General features: G+C 42.8%; 2 protein-coding genes across 6 annotated transcripts in view; one reads left to right on the forward strand and one right to left on the reverse strand.

Moving 5' to 3' along the window:
* Positions 1 to 5,311, reverse strand: part of LOC119008984 (myosin VIIA and Rab interacting protein) — a 128,815-nt gene extending 123,504 nt beyond the window's left edge. For 3 of the 4 annotated variants that reach the window (XM_037079797.1, XM_037079796.1, XM_037079795.1), the window contains exon 1: positions 4,254 to 5,311. In XM_037079797.1, the coding sequence (XP_036935692.1) occupies positions 4,254 to 4,448 (195 nt within the window). In that variant the 5' untranslated portion in view covers positions 4,449 to 5,311. Of the gene's footprint in view, positions 1 to 700; positions 828 to 4,253 lie in introns of those variants that run through there. The other variant, XM_037079798.1, reaches the window with a different exon arrangement.
* si:dkey-12l12.1 lies at positions 789 to 20,942 on the forward strand. 2 transcript variants are annotated; one of them, XM_037079799.1, is made up of 8 exons: positions 789 to 955; positions 7,250 to 7,285; positions 16,314 to 16,397; positions 18,108 to 18,155; positions 19,559 to 19,669; positions 19,930 to 20,046; positions 20,308 to 20,385; positions 20,479 to 20,942. In XM_037079799.1, the coding sequence occupies exons 1-8, from the start codon at positions 941 to 943 to the stop codon at positions 20,527 to 20,529; spliced, it is 540 nt and encodes a 179-aa protein (XP_036935694.1). In that variant the 5' UTR covers positions 789 to 940; the 3' UTR covers positions 20,530 to 20,942. The 2 variants fall into 2 exon arrangements, with proteins under 2 accessions (XP_036935694.1, XP_036935695.1); XM_037079800.1 differs by lacking the exon at positions 7,250 to 7,285 and having other exon boundaries at positions 851 to 955.
* The last annotated feature ends 137 nt before the right edge of the window (positions 20,943 to 21,079 follow it).

Genomic DNA, 21,079 nt, shown 5'->3' on the forward strand with positions numbered 1-21,079 from the left:
CCTTCAGAAGACAACCTAGTATTATTGTCAACAGGTGACAGGCAGCACCGCAAAAACAGAAAAACAAGAGGAATACAGGCACCTGCACACCCACTCACAGACCAGGCTGCCAAATCATGGATTTCCAGCTTGCATTCCTTTGGGTTTAATGTTTCTCTGCAGGCAAGGCTCTGACACACACAACAAAAACATGACTTTAATTCCTAACAGCTCCTCATGATCGAACCCAGAAGGGGAGGAGGGAGGGCATGCATGAAGAGAGATGTCACAATCTTGCACCTCCTGCACCTGCTCTGTGGGCAGAGATCCACCTGTTTCCACCCAAATCACATCCAAAGAAATAATGCCGCACTTTCCCCCCTCATCTCAAACCCACCCAGCACCCCCATTCATCCTGACTGCGTGGTAACATCTGTGCGGGGAGATCCGTGTCAGCTTCAGCACCAGTGAGGAAGAAGAAGAAGAAGAAGAAGAAGAAGAAGAAGAAGAAGAAGAAGGAGAAACCGCACGATAAAGCCAAAAAAAAAAAAAAAAAAAAGGAGGGGGGGGGATCGTGGATATATTCTGCAGAAACGTGTTTCATCTTTGAAGGTATGCGAGCACGTACGCACGAAGCAGCAGACACCTGACACTCCGGCTCGTTACAACAGGGCTACAACATTCACCTATTCGCAGTGAGTTGATGTGGAGAATCACTTACACAGGATCAGTGGGTGCCGGATGACCGCCAGTTACAGTCTCTTTCACGTTATCCCAGATACTGACAGAAAAAGAAAAAAAAAGAGAGAGAAAGAGAGAGGACGCGGAAGGATGCGCCTCTGCAAGTGGAAACTTCCGCGACACCTGTCTGTCTCCCAGATACTTTTGGCTCGCCTTCCCACCCTCGGCGACTCGGCTTATTATTTTTCAACCCAAAAGCAGCAGACGCAGGCACCGCTGAATGGAAGATCACGAGGTTTGTATTACACGGAGAGAGGAGGAGGAGGAGGAGAGGAGGAGGAGGAGGAGGAGGAGGGAGTGCGCACGGCGAGCGAGGTGAGGGACTGGCACCCAACCTTGATTCTTCCTGTTTCGCGGTGTGCTGATGGAGCTGTGTGTGTGCAGCGGGGTTGGAAAGCAGAGATAGCTGAGTCTGTTTCCGTGCTTGGCTGATCTGATATCTTATCCTATTTTTTTTTTTCCTGCTGGCACCTGGGCATCCTGCAGTTTGGCACCGCTGCTCCTAGAGGAGGAGAGGGAGGAGGAGGAGCAGGAGGAGTGTGGGCTGGCAGCTCCATTCACAAAGCTAGTCACAGTGCAATTAACCTCGGAGAGAGATGAACGCATCCTCATTAATCCCGCGTCTATCTTTTCCCTGTCCAGCCCAGCATCTCTTTACTTCACTTTAAAGTAGAAACACACAACTTTTTGCAGGGGTGATATATTTGTAGGCTAACCCTGGAAGTTAGCATTGCCCTGGTTCCCTCAGCAAAAAAAGAAAGCCTATACTTAGAGCTTCTGAATTGGATTTCGGTTTATCGTTGAAAAATAAGCTCACTGTCAAACCCAAGTTCATGGTACTTACATGTTTTGTACAGCAAGATAATATTCACACGTTAACACCACTTTTGTGATTTTCGAAGCCTAAGTTGAGTCGCCAGAGATGAAAAGTGAAAATGTTATGCTAACGAACGCTTGCATGGTGATACAATAGTATGAGTTTGTGTCCAACGTGATGCTTAATGTCCCCTACAGTGTCCGTAGTCGCATTTAGCCGCTTGTTAGCAACCTTTTTTGTCTTCAAACGGTTCTGTCAAACCCAAGCTCATGACACTTGCATGTTTTGTTCAGCAAGATAATCTTCACAATTGAAAACCACTTTTATGATTTTTTTGAGCTAATGTTATGCTAATGAGCTAATTCGCAGTCGCATGGTTTCAACGTCACAACACTAAGCTAGTGAGTAGATAAGTCTCCATGTCCAGCGTGACCTTTAATGTCTGTTGTCGCATTTAGCAGCTTGTTAGCAACTTTTTTCCCCCAATGTTCCTGTCAAACCCAAGTTCATGGTACATGGTACATGTTTTGCTCAGCAAGATAACCTTCACAAGTGAACACCGCTGTCGCCTGAAGTGAAAAGCTAATGTCACACTAACAGACTTAACTGCGGTCGCGTGCATTCAACTTTACCACCACTAAGCTAGTGAGTAGGTCTCCGTCTTTGGCGTGACGTTTAATGTCCACCACCACATCTGTAGTCAAGTCAACCACATTTTATATTCAAAGGTCAGGTATTACTGGCAGTAATTTATGTTATATATCCCAATGGGAAAACCTTATTTCAGGCATTTAAATTGACTTCTTTGTCTCAAAGTCAATGAGACAAGGGAACCGGAAGTTAATTCATTTCAGGTTTAAGGACTCGTTTTCTGCACTGGCAGCCTGGCTATGTTCCTAAGCAAAATAACAACCATAAGAATCCCAGTTTGACCGAGAAATCCAGATCTCTCTGCGTGAAACACATCAGTTGTATTAATATGTAGGCCTATTTTGTTACTTTCTGATCTTGTAGAGATCTGACACCGACACTCTCCATTGAATGAATCCCCATCAGTTCACTCTCGTTTCACCTCGATTTCTATCACTCGCCCTCTTTGCCTTCTTTGCCTTCTTTGCCCTCCCGACAGTAGGGTTCTTCTTTCACAGTGTACTCTTGTTTTGGGTAATGGCAGACATGTGTCCCTTGCGCCATAATTTGTCCTTCGTTTTTGTGGGAAAAATAATGTCTGGTGCCAGAGTTAACAGCATAGTGAAAGGTTTACAGGGAAACAGTTCTACAGCTTCATCCTTCAGAATGATAAATGTGCAAAAAGTTGTCTATTGCCAGTTTAACTTTCACATTGTGGTTCAACATGAAATTACGGGTGCCGACAAAGGCCATGCTTGCATCAGCCTTTTTTTTTTTTTTTTTTTTTAATGCCGCCATCTCGAGATCATGAGATAATTATTTTATTATCTCCAGATGAAAAAGTAATTTTCTTGTGATAGCTGGTTACTTTATCTTGCAATCTTGAGCAAAAACAAATACTGCTTTCTCAAGAAAACAACATCATTTGTAAAAACGACCTCTTAAACAGACTGCTCTGTGGGGTGGATTCAGAGTTTCAAATCAAACCAAATTAGGTTTTTGAGGGAATTTGAATGATGGTTAATTATTGTAAGGGATGGGACTACAGTGTTTACTGTGGTCCATTTAAAGCAAGTGTTTAATTGTCCAGAAGGCAAACAAAACGCATATATAAGATTGAAGTACAGTCCGATCTAATATTTTTTAACTAAAAGGTGCGATTTGTAAGAAGGTTGATTTTTGAGAGTCAGTCCTAACTTGTCAAATACTGACACTTTGGGATTGTAGGTCAGGTCAGTCGGCAAACTAAAGCGCCAGTATTTGACGAGGGAGTAAGACTCAGCAATCTTCCAAATACGAGCTTTGAACTAGTTGCTGCTGTTTTTAAGGCGCTTTCGTTTTCTTGCGATATCAGGTATCATGTTATCGCAAGACAACAAAGCTTGTTTTCTGAAAATAATGAAAAATTAACTTGTGATACCGGCTTAAAGAAGTAGTTGCAAGCATAGCCTTTTTTTAGCCTTGTATAGAATTGCATAACCTATATATCTAACAGTGTAGTCTGAGAAAACTTACCACAGTCAAACTATTACATTACCATAATTGTATTTTTGCAGCATACTCTGTCTTCCTGAGTTGTGGTCTGGCAGAGCTGAAGAGAAAACTGGCCTGTTTGTTCTCTTTATTAGTGCACAGCGTTTGGGGGGGAAAATGCTGACAGTGTAAAAACACTTTCTGGGCTGTGGTTCTTGCTCAACAAGGTCAATTTTAGTAAGATAAAGAGCCGCTCCAATGTTGCAAAAAAATTGGGTACTTTTCAGAGATTATAAATAAAGATGGAAAGATGCTTTCTTTAGTCTAATTAAGGCTGCATTTTACAAGAGAGATGTTGCCAAGAAACCCTCTATATGTTCTCCTTATAGGACCCTATTATTACTCACTCAAACACCTCCATGAGTCACTATGGACTGTGTGCTTCACCCAAGTCACACCCTTGATCTACATTCAGTATGTAGAGAATCAACAGCAGCAAGTCTTTCTGCAATCTTAGGAATTCAATTCATATCAGAGTTTGAATGTACACAGATAACACAAACAGCAAAGGTACTGCAAGTATTTAAGCCCACAGCGAGCAGGTGAAACATACCTCCATTCGCCTCTCTTTCATTGGAGTTTTGACTTTTAACTGCATCTCCTCTTTGTCATCATCCAAGGCGTGATTAGAAGCAGGCATTTGGGTCCTAAATCTCAAACAAAGGCCTGGACACAGTGTTTGTATTTTATTAGCAGCTAAAAGCTTCATGGCAACTTTAGAATTCTTCATTTTACTTTCGTTCCACATTCCAGATTTGTTGTTTTCTGTACCTCAGAGCAGAGACAACAGTTCAGCTTAAAATGTACAACGATATAAACTTTACTGTATATACTGTAGTACCCTGTGCTAGAATTAACCTGTTTGAAAAATATAAGGTAATCTTGGTAATTATTGCTGGAAGGTCACAGGCGGGGATTATTTAAATCTTTTAACTCGAGCACATATGACTGTGCAGCAGATGTTCAGCGGTGCGTTTTAAAACGAGTCTGATTATCATGGTTCAGCGCTCGGTACTCAGAGATTTAAATAACATAATGTCTGGCTTGTTAAACAGCAGTTTTACTTGCAAGTTGATTTTTTTTAAATGCAATCACAGGGGCTGCAGAAGTGAGAAGTTCACAATGTTTAAATCAGGTCCAGAAAGAACTGGGTGGAATTCAGGATAGAAGGAGGAGCAGTCTCAGTATGCTATTGTGGGTCACTAAGTAGCTCCAGTGTCGAGTGAGGGGTTATTCTAGGGTTTTACGTCAGCAATCCTCTGGTCACAAGCACATTTCCATGACCTTTAGGCAACTGCAGGTCGCATATATGTCTGAGTAAAGCGTATTAAAGGCTTCGCGCTCCGGTAATACTGGTGTTTATGCTACTTTACGTTCATTTGCAGCATGACTCTGCATTTACATCCACAGACCTGAGGTGGAATGTAGGCACAATCCCTTAAAGGAGACATATTATGCTCATTTTCAGGTTCATAACTTTATTTTGGGTTACAACTAGAATATTTTTACATGCTCTAATGCTCAATTAACACCCCAGCTTTCTCATACTGTCTGCAGCACCGTATTCCCCCTCTGTCTGAAATGCTCTGTTTTAGCTCCTGTCTCTTTAAGACTCCCCCCTCCTGAATACCCAGTCTGCTCTGATTGGTCAGTTCACACATGCCTGACCCAGCACAGCTAACAACAACAAAGGAGCTAAATCAATCTTAAGTGCCAAACTAGCCACTATGCAGAACTTTATCCAATGTGTGACACTGTGACACAGCGTGAAGTCACAAAGTCACAGCATTAAAGGTGAGACTACTGAGGAGGTGTTTCAGGAGCAGACTTTGTGCTTTTGAATTTTCAAGATCTCTTACATGCATGCACAAGAATCTATATAAAACACTTAAAGATACACAATTACATAATAGGTTTCATTAAATTTTGTGGCATATTCATTCAATGTTTACCATTTCCTGAAAGGCTGAATACAGCAGGTGTTGCTGAAAGTTCGGCTGGGGGAATTCAGCTTGTAACAAAAGAGTTTGTGCATTTGCACGCTTTAATAATCCCATCAAGATCACACCTGGGAACAGAGGGAATAGTCACTGAGTCATCCTTGATAAGTACCCGTGTGAAAATGCAATCAGCAGGTCAGCGTGGCACACCTTAACATGTATCAACAATGTGTGAGAGATTTAATGAGCATGGGAGTCCTCAGAGGCTGCCAGGGTGCTGTGATTGAAATATTTAGAGTAACTAAAGAGAGCTAAGCATTGTGGTCCTTCTATCTGCGTCACATGCTGTTGTTACACTGCTCTTGTGTTCGCACATTAACACACACTAATTTGGTGTGTTTGGAGACAGATTGTAGCTGAGGAGCCTCCATGTTGCTATTTGAGGCTCCTTTTTTCTTTGAGGGCCTCGCTGCACATCATATGATCCCGTCCTTGAGCCAAATGTCAGCTTTCAGAAACCATATAAACGGTCAATGAATCACGTACCGTACATTAGCAGCCAGTAAGAGCTGATTCATGGAGGTTTTGCTGGGAAACTTGTAACAGTGATTCTTTGGAAAGGCAACAATTTTCACTGCTACTGTAATTGCGTGGCAGGCAGAAAACACCAATTACTCAAACGTGCACCAGCCCATTTGCTGAGTCACTGTCATAATTGAACATATTGAAAGATACATGTTTTTGGTATAGTGACCAAATTCTTTTGAGTGTAAAGCGTGCACCAAAAAGAACAAAAACAAGTCTTGATATAGTTAAAGAAAGAGTTAAAGAGCTCTAGTAGTATCCCAAACTTAAACCATGAACCTGAAAATGGGCACAATATGTCTCCTTTAAAGGAGGTGTGCTATAAAAATAACACATTCCTGTATAAAATGTGGTGATTTTTTCTAAACTTCAAAAAACTGTCTGGGATTTGTAGGAAAGACAAATTCTAGACATTTAGTGGCTGCATTTTATGCATGTTTACATTTTCTCTGAATTACTCCCTAAAAATAGTGATGATCTTACACAGTATAAATGAGAAATGGTTCTAACTTTGACAGCACAAGACTGATGTTTATGGCTGGTGGTTTGGATGACTGAATGCTCCAGTTTACTGAAATTCGTCAAGTAAAAATGGCTTTTTGAAAAATACTCTAATTTTGAATTAATCTCATTCACAAGATTGTTGCAGTCCAACTGTCCATAGTTAATTTAAAAGTGTTTTCTATTACAAAACAATGGTGCATTTATAAATCAGTCTTTGACTACAATTAGTTTTAAGCCAGCCAGCACGCTTGAAAAGCAAAAAACCACCAGTGTGAACATGCTCACAGATCATATTCCTGCAATAAAGCCACAGGGACGTCTCTGTGTTCAGGGAGGCAGCAGGTGCGTCAGATGCACTTACCTAAGAGGACATTTTGCACCTGCGACACTAACATCCAGTCACTCTTCAGTGAGCCATGGTCTATATTGACCCATATACATAAGCCAGCTCCTGTCTCCACCTTGTAACAGTGTGTAATATCCTGCTCCTGTTGACTTTTATCCTTCCTGTGATTCTCAGGGGGAAGCTATTCAAGGCTGGACCACTTCCTCTGAGGTAATCAGTATGTGATCAATTTGAACAGATAATTTGCCACCAACCAGTGGGATTGTTTTACACCTTTTAAAGCCAACATTTGTAGAATAACTGTGCATACATACACTCACTCTTGTTTTTATTAGCTTTTAGCTGGAAATGTGGAAACAACAAAGTCTTCAGCTGATTCTTGTTTCTCCAGAAAGTCGGAAAATTGGCACTTTCACGTTAACTGGCCACGTCATTCACATAATCTGGCCAATAGTTCAAACATAATTTTGCTGCCCTTGAGGGCAACAACATGTGGAAATTCACAGGATGTGCCTTTAATATAAGACACTTTCTGGAGTCTGACCTTTAAGAAAGCCTTTTACATTTAACCATGTGCAAAAGCTTAATGGTGTGTATGTGAAGGTATGTTCATATGCATGTGTTAAGACCAAAAATAAAAGCAGAATTTCCATCAGCAGGGAAAGACTGAGCTCTCTTGAGTGGAATTATATATGATTAGCTTGTAAACTGCAAATTGCTGCAAAGCAGATGTTAACAAGCCCATAGAGCATATTCACTTAGCATTCAGTGGAAAACAATTAGTAAAATACACAATTGTCGTGATTGCTATGAAAATATTAAAGGCCTGAGATGCCTCTGTGTCGGAGTGTTGATTTTGGATTCAAGCTCCTGCCTTTATTCGCACAATGCTCTCTGTGCTAAACCCTCTGTTGCCTGTCTACTAATGCCAACATGACCACCCCCACTTCTTTCGGATTGCTCAGTCTGCCGTCTCTCAGCTTATTCCATTTAAACATACATTTTCTTGTGTTTGTCAGCGACGAGGTGGAGGTGAAGCCTCTGCCTACTCAGCATGACTAATTGCCCATAAGTGGCCATTCCAGTGTTGGAAACAGAGCATCACAAATACCAAACAAACACAGTGAGTCACTCCATGCATTGTGCTGTTATTCACAGTGTGGCGTATGCGGAAGAAAGGTATTTAATTTCAAGAGAGGGAGATAAAAGAGAAGCTTGCTTCACGTTTAATATTTTTACATTTGATGAAAAGATAGGTGTTTGTTTAATTATGAAAGATGCGTTTTGGCAGATATCCCTGGGGGCTGGATGGGGCTTCAGTGGCGGAAGGGAGTCATGAAGCCATTTCCCCTGTTACTGCTAATAAACAAGAGCTGATTGTCCTCTGGGTTGAGTAATGAGTTAAAGCAGGAGCTGAGGAAAATCACGCTCGTAATAGAAAACAACTCTGTTACCTCCTGGATACACACGGCTGTTAGTACTGGATGGAGCCAGTTTGCTCAGGTGCCGCAAAATATCTTCAGAGCAGATGTTCATTAACGCTGATTTGCATCTGAACACAAACAGGGGAACAGAACTGCAGCGCATGAGCATGACAGGTCACGGAAAGTAAAGTGTGCGGACAGCAGGAGGTCAGCGAGGGACACCGGCCTGAGGGTTTGTCCAGTGCAAAGCTTTCAATATTGGCATTCATTCTTTAAGTGTTCCTTTTGGACTCCAGTAGCCCCCAAACTAATTATTTTCCCTTCCAGTGTTTGAAAACCACAACATATTGACTGTCTGGTCAGTCTCCTTCCAGACTATATTAGTCACACAGCACAGAAGCCTGCTAAGCCCCCTCCTTTCCTGTGTTTATTTCACAAATGTGGATGAGTGAGAGTAAATTTGCCAGCCACTCCACTTCCCGGTTTGCTTGCCAATAGTTTCCTCCAGCCAAGTTTAGCCGCAGCTGCTTACAAAAGAGGTGTTATTGTTGCGAGCCACCCAGCTCTGTTAGATATTTTTGTGATAGGTCTGAGATTTAGCAGCGCTTGTTAACACACACCACCGGAAAATGAGCACTTCAGCACCGACTGTGAGCGTTTCAGCAGCCTGTGCGCACCGGGATGTCTGACGAGGTGTGAAAGAATTAAAGAAGCTAGTGCAGGGCCAGTGCAAAGCATGCTGTTTGACTGGTAATGTGAGGGGTTTACAGATTTTGACATTTATAATTTGATAACTAGATGATTACACCCGAGCAACCAATTAGAGATTCATCCCGCTGACGATGCTGCAAAGTCCCATTAAACTGCTTAGGCTAATGTTAGCTAGCATAAAATTGTTGACAAACTTAAAATCTAACTTGCGTTGTCTGTATTCCCTTGGTGTGTGGTTGTTAACAAATCACCAAAAAAGCTGCTCAGACTTGCAAAATGTTGCAAGATTTTTGTTTAAAATTAAAAAGCTCACTAAATTTAGCAACAGAATACGAAGAAAATAACAGTAGCAGTAGTGATTAAAATTAGAATGCTAAGCTGCTAGTCCTGGGCCTGAAACCCATCCGATTAGCTGCATGGCCTACTTAGCAAAAAAGTGAACTGTATGGAAGTGTAAAATACAGTTAGCAGTTAGATAATGTGCTGCCTCCTGTTTGTTTGGATTATAAATATATACAGGTTTAAACATTTTAACAAAGTAAGTTTGTATTAGCTTACTGAGGTGGCAGATGTGTAAAGATTTCCGCATAATACTGTGTAATGAATGGCAAAATGACTAGTATTTGTCTGTAATGGAGCACTCTGTCGACATGTTTATATATTACGCATCAGTCACCATATATGCAACAAGCAAGCTATGAATTAACATACACTGATTTTTTTTTTTTTTTTTTTTTTACCACATTGGCCTTCTGCTATCATGATTGCCCTCCCACTCTGGCGAGTGACTTGATTTGGCGCTGATTAACAAGGGCCATGAGATTTATGAGTTTTAAGTATGCGCTTCCATTTTGGCCAAAGCAGCAGACAAAATGGAAAAAAAGTCAGCAAATAATCAAATGACATAAATTCAGTCTCAGTTCATTCCGCGCGTTCGCAAAATACGTGAACAAGACTTCCAGAGGAAAACATCATTATGACTCCACACTCTCCCCAGTAGAAATAGACACAGATGTGAGCTGCACTCCGGTTATGTGTATGTAATTATGTACGTGTGGCTGCAGCTGCAGAGAGCGCTGCAGCGGCGCACACGTCAGACTGAGCCTGTCCACACCTCGTCTCACCCAGACACAGATACGCTCGGCTCGCTCGCCTCTCGTCAAAGGCTTCAGCCCTCCGTGGCATTGTTTGAATCCAACTCCTTGCTGCCATGGCAACCGGAGCGGCGAGAGGATGGGATATAAATGAGAGATAGTGAGAGGGCACGACCCGTACTACGTCTAACACTCTCTCATGATATCGTGTTTAGTATTCTGGCTGGATGAACAATGGCCGGTGTGCTGTGACCATAACAGGACAAGTGGGGTTCAATTAGCACTTTCTCACTTCATTGCCTCTGTAAGGTTCAGTATCACCTGTAGCATGACCATATAAGGTGCTGCTAGGTTAACACTATTACACCATTTGGATCATCTAGACCTCTTCTCTACAGTGAGTTGTGGGGATTTACTTTTGTTAACTTGTGTCCTTCAGTCAGCTCTATCTATCCAGGTGTTGCTTTTCTTCAATTCACACGTGCTTTTCCACGCCCCAGAGAATTTGCTCATTTCCCTCGAAAGAAAATAAGCAGAAACAGAGCAGTAACCGAAGTGATTAATGAGCAGTTAACATCAAAATGGGTGTAATAAAACAACCCTGCTAACTATGCGGTGACATGACAGGTGTTTGCCTTTTAGTAATGCAACACGCGTTCTGGTAGGAGTTTTCCAATATTCACCGCAGTCATGGAAAAGGAAGTTTCAGAGGAGACGATGGGAACATCTGAAATAGCTGTGAGAGCTCGAAGCAATGCTGATGCGTCTCAGCTCTGGGTCACATGAACAACTGTAGGGGTAAAGCTGATTTGCTTAGAGAACTGAGAAGCAGGAGCAGGATGTTTCAAGCAGTAAATTGAAACTTAAAGGTCCAGTATGTAGGATTGTAACAAATGTGATATGATATTCAGAATTGTGTTTTCACCGGTGTGTAATTACCTGAAACTAAAAATCGTATTTTTTTTAATTAGTTTTTTATATCTACAGAGGGGCGAGTGCCCTTAAGGGGACTGCCATGTTTCTACAGTTGCCTATAACAGACAAACAAGAGCATGCCTTTCAGATTTTTCACGTGGGGAGGGTGAGGGTGGGGCGGTTCAGGTGGCTCCAATCTGCAACCACACCACCAGATGCCACTAAATCACACTTGTGCATTGTATTCAGCTCCATGGTGGTTACAGAAATGTGCCAGTCATTTTTTCCCCCACGAAACAAGAAAAACACACCGACGATCAACAGAGCTGAGCTAAAAATGGAAGGCACATTATGAAAGTAGCTATTTGTGTGTCGTTCTACCTCGGCAGCATTCCTGTCAACAAAGCCTATAACTGGAAACCACTTCAAAACCTCAAATGAAATGATAGTGCTCTGTATATTAAAGCATCACATTTTGTCAGTCGTCATATCAAAACCTCCCAAATTGATTTTTGAAGCAATATGATGGCTTTAATCCAGCGAATCACAATGTAAACAAGCTCCTCAGAGCAACGTGACTTCATGGATTAATGTTTGAACAAGCACCTTTCTCACGGCACATCTGTGTTGAGACGCCATGTTGCCGGCGACTTAATTGATTATCTACATTCAGGATGTTTTTCTATTTCTGGAAGCTTTGATGTCTGAGTTGATAAGTAATGGTGATCCGTAGACCGATCTGATGGAGCGCATCCGTCTGCTGTGGGAAAATAGGGGCTGTGATGGATGAGTGCCTTTTTTAGTGAGATATGACGGATATTCAGCGGGGGGGGCAAGATGTGAGATTAGAGACAAATACTGTCATCGAGCGATGATATATCTTAAAAATTCACGTTGAGTCAAACGAGGGCTGGTCTGTCGCCAACGCTCAAACAGTCGGGGACACGTAAACGGAAAGTGGAATGTGAGAGAGCAGACAATAACCCCTCTTTGTTCAATGACAAACACACAAATTGCAGCACGGCCGCACTGGTTTTTCTCGTCCTTGGCTTCCTCCACTGTTTCCACATGAGAGGACTGAAAGGCTCGCTGCCTTTCTCTCCCTCGTACCTTTCACAAAGCTGTTACCAAAGCAGCCGCGTAGAAAAGAGAAGCCGGCGACGCGCTGTAGAGGAGTATTGATTTGCAATCAGACCTATGAGCCTGTCCAGATGTACGAGGAGGAGGAGGAGGGAGAGTCTCAGTCTCTCATTTCTCAGCTAGAGGCTGTTATCGCCATGACCCTAAAATAAAGCAGACACACACACACACACACACGCACACGGTTCATGCCTTACCCATCTCTCAAACACACATACAACTTGTGCATACAGTAACACAGAGATGATTGGAAAGTGCTATTTGGAGCGTGACTGAATTCGGTCTGCCAAATGGCCAAATAACCTTGATGCACAAGGAGGCTAATTGACTCTTGTGTCAGTGCTCATCTCGTCTGGGAGCAAAATAATATGGCCTCCAAGAGTCAAAAAAATCCACTCACATTGGCTACTATGTGTTTCAGTGTTCGCATGCACATACGAATATGTGGAGTCATAAAGGGTAGTTTTTATGGAGCGCTCCAGAGCAGTGAGCTGAGACCCAACACAATCGTTTTATATGTTATGGGGAAGAACGCGCGGCTTTCCTCAAATTAAAGTTACATTTTCTTTTGTTTTCTTCCCCTTTTGAGACAGAGTGAAAAGCAAATTGCCATGACAGCGCAACTGCGTGAGTTGGAAAGATTCCCCCTTCAACCAAACATTTGGGTGTATCCCAGGACTTTGTAAATCTGAAATCTGAGAAAGACCGAGGGGAAATTGAGAGAAGTGGAGTCGTGAGTTCATACAGGCTGAGGTGAACTCGAACACACAGGCGGGTTGTTTTTTTGTTTTTTTTTTTGTGTTCAATATCACTAGCAATCAACTGGCTTGCCTTAGCATAAAAAACTGGAAGTAAGGGGGACAGAGCTAGCCTGGCTAGATTGTTCTGGTGTGAATGGCTGAGCTTTGGAGATATCCACCAAAGAGATGTGCACCTTCTCTGGAATAAAACACAACTAGACGGCTCCTTGTGGCACTCAGTAGCTACAGATTAGCCTGTGATGTATTGTATATATCGTCTCATGTTAAAATCTCAAGGGAACCAGGTTAGTGTTTACCGCCTTTACGCTAAACTAAAGTAAGCTAAGCTAAAATAAGCTAAGCCAAGCTAGCTGTGTCTTCACTGTATCTGCAAGAAAGGGAACAAGGTCATTTCCCTGGAAATCAAACTAGATCTGCTTTTAACCAAAACGATATTTAAAGTTACTCCAGTCCCACTATATCAGTAGTTTTTGTAAGGACTACCTTCTGCCAAAAAAAAAAAAAAAACACTTTGAAAAGTGGTTTACAGTGAGGTCAGTGAATCAGTAACAAGGACAATGTTTCTGTGAAGCTGGAAATGTTTGAAATACTTTCAGCACCAAAAAGAGAATTCACCTCCCCAGTTTCGGGGCGGAGGTGTTATTTTCAGAGACGGATATCTCAGAAATCTGGGAAAATAAAACCCAAACTATCTGTGCAGATACAGCTAGAGTTACATGAGAAAAATGTTTCTCTGTAATTTGGGTGAACCAACCCTTTAACAAATGGCGCAGTCAGAGAGTCGATGTTTCAATTACATAATCCAAAACATCCATTACTTTGTGAGTCACGTCTCCTAATCCAGATGTTGTTCCCTAAATCACATTTCCTGTTTTCTCTCATTCCTCATCCCGCTGCCAGACATCTTTGTTGCTTCCCCTCCGCACACACATGGACACAAAACACATTTCGACAGGTATTTATGCGTCACAAATTACCTGTCTTCATCTCCGGTCCGAGCAGGGAGTGTAAAGTAGGGGGAGAAAAAAAAAAAAGGTGTTGTTGATATTTTTTTTTTTCTTCTTTTCTGCAAGGTCAACAGCTGCTGGCCGTAGAACATCATCCTCAGACACCCTGACAGCAGCTCACAGCAGAGCCAATGATGAATGACACTTCCCATAAGGGAGGCAGTGAAGTACTGAGAGCGGCTCTGCATAGCAATTTTTTTTTTTTTTTTTTTTTTTGCCAGTGAACTCCCTGAGATGTGCTGAAAACTTACTTTAAACTTGAAAGCGTGGAGTGAATAATGGGGATTTGGAGTATGAAATGACTCTCCCTCGCTGTGATTACTGTGTCTTTGCGTGGCCACATTGTGGTCTGCGAGGTTAATGTAAACTCATAGCCTTGGTAACGTGATTTCGACATGCCTTGCGAGAAGTCATCCGGTGTTTTGTTAAAACGAGAGCGCGGGCTGCTTCCCGGGAGGGATGAAATGAGATGCTTGGTCTGTGAAATGTCCGCCGTGCTTGTCCACTCGTAGACTCGTAGTCCATTTTGGATCAGCTGCACCGTTTTCGCAATCTTTTGCTGTTTTGAGGCTATATTTTGCACTCTCACCCTTCCTTTGTCTCCGGACTAAACATCCTCCTCCATCAGTTCACATCATTAGCCGGCTGCTTGTGGTCTGGTTGCTGAACCTCCCGGGGGAAGTTTGCAACAGCGGTTCCTACACAGTGCCGACCATATCTCAGCAAATGGAAGCCGGGGGTGAATAACCATCCTCTCCACTCAAGCTGTGACTCACAGGGAGGCTGTCAGAGACATTACAGATGCTTTCACAATCGGACTCAAATTCACCATATTTCACTGATATGCTAGAGGACAGGCAAGTGGTGTAAGGGCTCCTCTCAGGCCGGAAATGAAGCTTTAATTTCGACAGTTTTCACAGCGGTGCATGTTTCGACTCATAGCGGGAGACAATTCCTCTGTGGCCCAGAGCCCGAGGCTTGAAGACTTGAAGACTACTCGTCTCTCCCACTCCTCCCACTCACTCTTTCCATCCCGTAATACACCTTGAGACAGGCTGCCTATTCATCCACGGCTTGCCCCATCAGGAGATGCATTCTTTATGGTTTGCTCTGTTTTAAAAGCTGTATAAACTCCCACAGAGGTACATGCTCCAGATAATCTAAAACATACCGTGGGCCGACAATTTAAAGGGGCACCGTGTAGTTTTGGAGAAGAAATTCAAAGTCAAATGTTTTATATTTACAATATTAATGAGGTTATAATATAAAGACAGAAATATGTATTTTGTCCATAACTGAATGAACAAGCTGTTCTCAGAGTAAAACAAGGTCCCCAGAACACTGTGTGAAGCTAGAAAGGCGGCAGGGTCTTTCTCTTTCTTTCTCTTCTTTTTTTTTTTTTTTTGCCAGTCAATCATGAGTAGTTTCCTGAAACCCTAAATGCCCTGAGGCTCATGATGAGTCCTCATGATCCTTATCCACATCTGACAATTGTGTTTTCGTCTCCTCTGCCTGTGTTCAGTCAACAGTAGTCTGCGAGCTGAGAGACGGATTGACAGTGTTGATGGCTGCTGTATATTCTGCCGAAAAGTCTACTGAGGAGTAATTACTGTAATTCTAAAAGGCTTACTGAAGTGTTTGGATCTGTATAAACAGCACAAGGGAAGAGATTCATCTCCACTGAGCCGGCAGACAAATTCACCACATAATGCAGCATTTCTTCAAGACGTTACAAGAACCAAACCACCAATTTCTCATTTGTTATGTGCAGAGGTTTGACAACACAACTTAGCCCTCCCTCCCATTCTCTGTGCGCTCTCTCTCTCTCTTTCTCACACACACACACACTTTGGCAGGAGCTACAGTGCAGGCATAAGTGGAAAATGTCCTTCATCCTCCTCCTATTAAGGTAGGGTTAGTGGAGTAGGGGGAGATTTTAAAAGGGGAGGCCCCTCAAGATGTCTGACATGTTTCTGCAGGACCGCAGGCCACCGGCTGGCGCATAGCGCAGGCTTGTGGTGGGCTGTTTGTCTGCGTGAAGCTGGCATGGCCTCCCGTTCCCCTGCATCTGTTCCCCATTAGCAGAGCCGAGAGTATAAAGCAGGGAGCTGACAGGGGCTGGGAACACTCGAGTTCCTGCCTGGATCATGGGGTTTACTATCTGGCTGTGCGTGCTCTGCCTGCAGGCGAGCCTGCTGTCACACGCCCTCGACTGCTCAGGAGCGACACAGGGAGAGCTGTGTGTCAGCGGACAGACCGCAGACGGACAGGTAAGAGACGCACTTCTAATGGATGTGATAGTTAAGATAAGGACAGTGGGTACCAAGGTGTTCATTAGATATCAGTCACCATGTGTGCTGTTGTGACACCTCGGAGGTAAGTGCAGCCTGTTCGAGTCTGTTTAAATGCTGTTTGCTGGACCAAACTGTATAATAACTAACCCTCTTCTCAAATCAGAGTGACAAGAAACTGACTTATCAGCATTTTTCTCCAGGAAAGAGGCTACTGAATGGTTTATGTAATGCAAGCCGGCATGGACGAGTCAGTTTGATGATCATTTTTAGAGAATGGCATGTTTAAAGTTTGGAAAATTGCAGTGAATTTACAAAACGGTTCAAGCATCTCCGTCATTTCTGTCATTTCACCCGCTCATCTCTGATGACTTAAAGCTTCAAAACATCTAATTTGCTGATTTTCGCCGACGTTGACTTAATGTAATTTGGCACAGATTCACAAGTAAAATCGTCGAGACTCACCTGTCAATCAATCGGTCAAGTATAATTCACGACAAAAAAAAATCAATCTCTTAACACGCTGTGCTTTCAGTGTAGGTTGACTTCAATGGCAGGGTGCTCGGACGCAGTGTGGCCAGTGTTTACACAGTAGCTCAGGTCAGAGGAAGCCAGCGACTCTGCTGGAATGCAACTTCACTCTGACTCCTTCCAACGAGGCGGCTGTGACGATAATAGTGGTCAAGTGTGCTTCAGGATGTCAGCAGGAGACGTGTACAGTCTGACCTGTTGAGACGTATAATTTTTTTTTTCTTTTTTTCTAACAGAAACAAAGTCTCATTGTAATGGTTTTTGCAGCCATAATGCCAACACACCAAAAATACACCCCTCAGTGGAACAAAATCTTCCAGCTAGCCCTTTTTTTGGCTTTTCATGTGGCCGGCGGCTGTTATACTTTAAACTGGTGGTTAGCATTTTTCTGCGGACGGTCCTCATGTTCTGTCCAAAGTAATCACCCTCATCTGGACAAACGGATTCGACAGCTGCTGGAGCAGAGAGGAGGATTTTCACCCACACATGAAAGGGTTTTCATTGGGAATCTGAAGGCGTTTGTGCCACATATGTGCTTTTGTGCAGCAGTTATTCCTATTTTAATTACAGCGTGCGCGATTTGAAGCTTCAAATGTGGTGGCGACTAACTAATACCCGATGCAGCATCTTCTCGGGGGGGGGGGCTGCATTTGGTTTAGTTTACGTGTGTTTTGCCTTTTCCCACCGCGGTCACTTGTGTTTATAATGCAGTGGAAATTTATGGGACTCAGCAACACGTAGCAGCAGAAAACCAGATGGGATGTTGAGGGTTTTCAGGAAGTTTGGCTTAATATCCTTTATACACACTCACATGCACACATACTAAACACCCAGAAGGCCATGCAGATGCTGCCATGTTTGCTGTTGTTTGTTTGCCAGGGTTAAGTTGTGACACTGACTATGACACAGTACTATGTAGGAAAACAATGTATGTAAAAGTGCAAGAATATATATATATATATATATATATATATATATATATATATATATATATATATATATATATATATATATATATATATATATATATATATATATATATATATATAACATATCTTTGCATTAATATAATACCACTTTAGTACTGAAAATGTTTTTTGTTTTTTGTTTTTTGTTAAATACAGCCTAAGTTTTAACTCTTCCTCTCCTCTTCTCCAGTATGATGATCAGAAGCAGCAGAGGGCGGTACCCTTAACGCAAGGATTGGTATGTGACACTAGATAATTTACTTACTGTTCCACTCTAGGTTGTTGCCTCAGTTCGACACATCATACTTAAACTACCAAACAGGTCAATTATCTGCATCTCCCATGATAACATATATCACTGATCCCAAAACAACGTGACTTTTGCGGCATAACAGCGACACACATACCAGATCTTCATCGTGTTCTTGAACTGCTTGGTCAGGTTTAGGCAACAACAGTTCTTGGTTAGGGTTTAAGAGGCAAAACCACTTAATTAGGTTGAGGCAACAAACCTGCTCGGTTTAGGAAAAACATTGTGGCCTGGGTTAAAATCACTGCATTACTCCTCTATCTCCTGTTACAAGTGTACCTACCTTACAAAACATGTAAAAGAACTCACTGTTGACTTCCGGTTTCCCATTGGATGCAAACAGCAGTCTGAGTGAAAGTCCTTTGGTTGTTTTACCCTCCCAATACAGACATGCTAGAGGATGGATTGTTAATACGCTGCTAGCATTTTCAACACACACTGTCGTTTTTCTGATGAGGACAGAGTCCCTCAGTCTGAATCCATTTGCTCCACCGAAAGAGGGCATACGATTGGGGGAAATACATCATGACAGAAGCAAAACAAAATGGAAACCAGTGACAGCGTGATGTATCTGTGAGAAAGCTATGCAGCGATGAAACCATAGAAGTGTTGCAGTTTTAGCAACAGCAAACAAACAAACACAGGTGACTGAGGCCCCTCACAAACTCCACAGTGACATATGCATATTTTAAATTACCCATTAAGTGCATACGAGGCTGATGTGCCGCATGCTCACATATTCGTCAAAACCCACTCCGCAAGGCAAACCAAAACTATCATCGAAATGTAGGTCAACGGCAATCACTGTAAGCACTTTAAATCGCTGGGCAAATATCTCATAGCTAATGCAGGCGTCTTTATTTTCAGCAGAATGGAAAAAGAGAAAGTGGAGGAAGTTATTATCCAATACTGGAACAGTCTTTTTATGTCCACGCTTATATAACTTTGGGGGGGGAAAGCAAAAAAAGGCACTGATGGAGTCAAAGCCCTGCGGTATGGTTATAAATTCACCACAATGCCCTAATTGGCGAGCTGAAACCTGTTGTTTCTCAAAGTGACAGTCCATTTATTAGGAAAACGATTGGATCAATAGCAGCGCTTCGTTTATGCGCGGGTCAATGAGAAATGCAGGAAACGGTGGGGAGCCGTTGACAATAATAACTGTTCCCGTTTCCTCCCCTCACGTCGGAGTTTGACCTGCCAGGGAGAAAAGAGGCTGAATGCGAGGACGGGGACACAACCGAGCAGGACAGGACATGAGACTTGACGCACGCGAGCTGTTGTTTCGTTGTGGGTTGTGGGTTGTGGTTGTGACCGTCTCATTCTCGCAGGTTTTGTCCAGACGTAAGAGACAGCTGGAGCAGAGGGGTCACACCCACCTGAGCCACTCCAGCCTGCCCGGGGCCGTCTCAGTCAGAGGCTTCCCTAATACTCTCATCCAGGTAAACCACACTCTTTAGTCACGCAGTAGTCAGAGTGAGCAAAAGCCAAATGCGGGGGAGGTGGGGATGGGTTCACAGCACTGACTGGCGCTGCTGCTGCTGCCAAGAAGTCCAGAGAAGTTGTTAGTCATGCTGTATCATCTGTATGGAAATTATCCAAATCAGCATCCAAACCACATTATTTCTTCACTGATTAAAAAAGTACCATATAAGTGCACGGTGTGTGTCAATGCTGAATCCCTGCGTCTGTGGTGTATCAGGCTGATAGGTCCAGGCGGCACTTGGTTCAAGCTGCGAATAAGAAAAAGAGCAAGCGCAAATCCCGCGTCGGCTCCTTCTCCCTGCTCAGCAGCGACAAGAAATCCAACCCGCTACAGGTGAGTCTCCATGGCAACCCCTCCGAGCAGAGGGAACAGCTGGGGCAAAGAGGCCAGATGTGCAGGCAGACTTGTAAGGCCACCTGTCTTGGTTTTATTGGATCGGTTTTGGTTTACTTACCGCTACAATCTCTTCCTGGAAATTGTGTTTCGACATCAAATGTTCAGCGTCATCTCTTGTCAGGATGCCGAAATAAGTTCTCACAGAAAAAAAAAAAATGTCAACAACGAACTCTCCTCTGTGTGGGATTTCACTTCCAGGTGATTAGAGCAAGGAGGCAGGTGAAGATGGACCCAGCCAAGAGGAACTCCAATCGTTCCGGAGCGTTCTCTGTCCTGGTGAGTCATCAGCACGTAGAGATTAACCTCCCCACGCACAAATGTACTTCCTCCGATGAAAATAGTCACACAGTGTGTTTCTGTGCTCTCCAGGGAGATCCGCTGAATGAAGGACAGGAAGAAAGACCCAAGAGAAGCGTTTAGAAGAAGAGTGCTGCAGAAGAAAAATGCTCTTTCTCATCTTCATTCGCATTTTACCCAAAGACACATCATTAACAAATTCAAGATCTGACATTTGGAGTAAGATCTTCTGTGTTTTTTGAGTGACCATGATGTGTGTGTCCACCATTGCTGTTCCAACTGTAAGCTAGCTTACTTCAATCAGCCAGTTTGCACTTACAGATACTTTTTATATACTATTTTAAGTTTCTAATATATTCTTGCATGTTACGAAATCAAGTTACAAAAGATCCCATATTAATATTTCTAGTTTGCCATGTTGTTGTAACCTATTTAATCACAGATTCCTTATGAAGATTGGGGGTATATTTTTGCAGAAATATTTCTTGTGTTGTGTGTGTATCAGATTTCAATAAAAAAGTTTACCGGAGTCACAAGGTCAAGCTCAGAATTTTGTGTGGGATTTTGTAAGAAAAAGAAGAAAAAATGAACTGAGGCAATAATTCAAACAAAAAAAGTAACGAATAGCTGTTTTGACATTGTGACGTCTACGTATTGTGTTGAGCTATCCACT

This window comes from Acanthopagrus latus, chromosome 19, assembly GCF_904848185.1.
Source record: "Acanthopagrus latus isolate v.2019 chromosome 19, fAcaLat1.1, whole genome shotgun sequence".
Taxonomy (NCBI): domain Eukaryota; kingdom Metazoa; phylum Chordata; class Actinopteri; order Spariformes; family Sparidae; genus Acanthopagrus; species Acanthopagrus latus.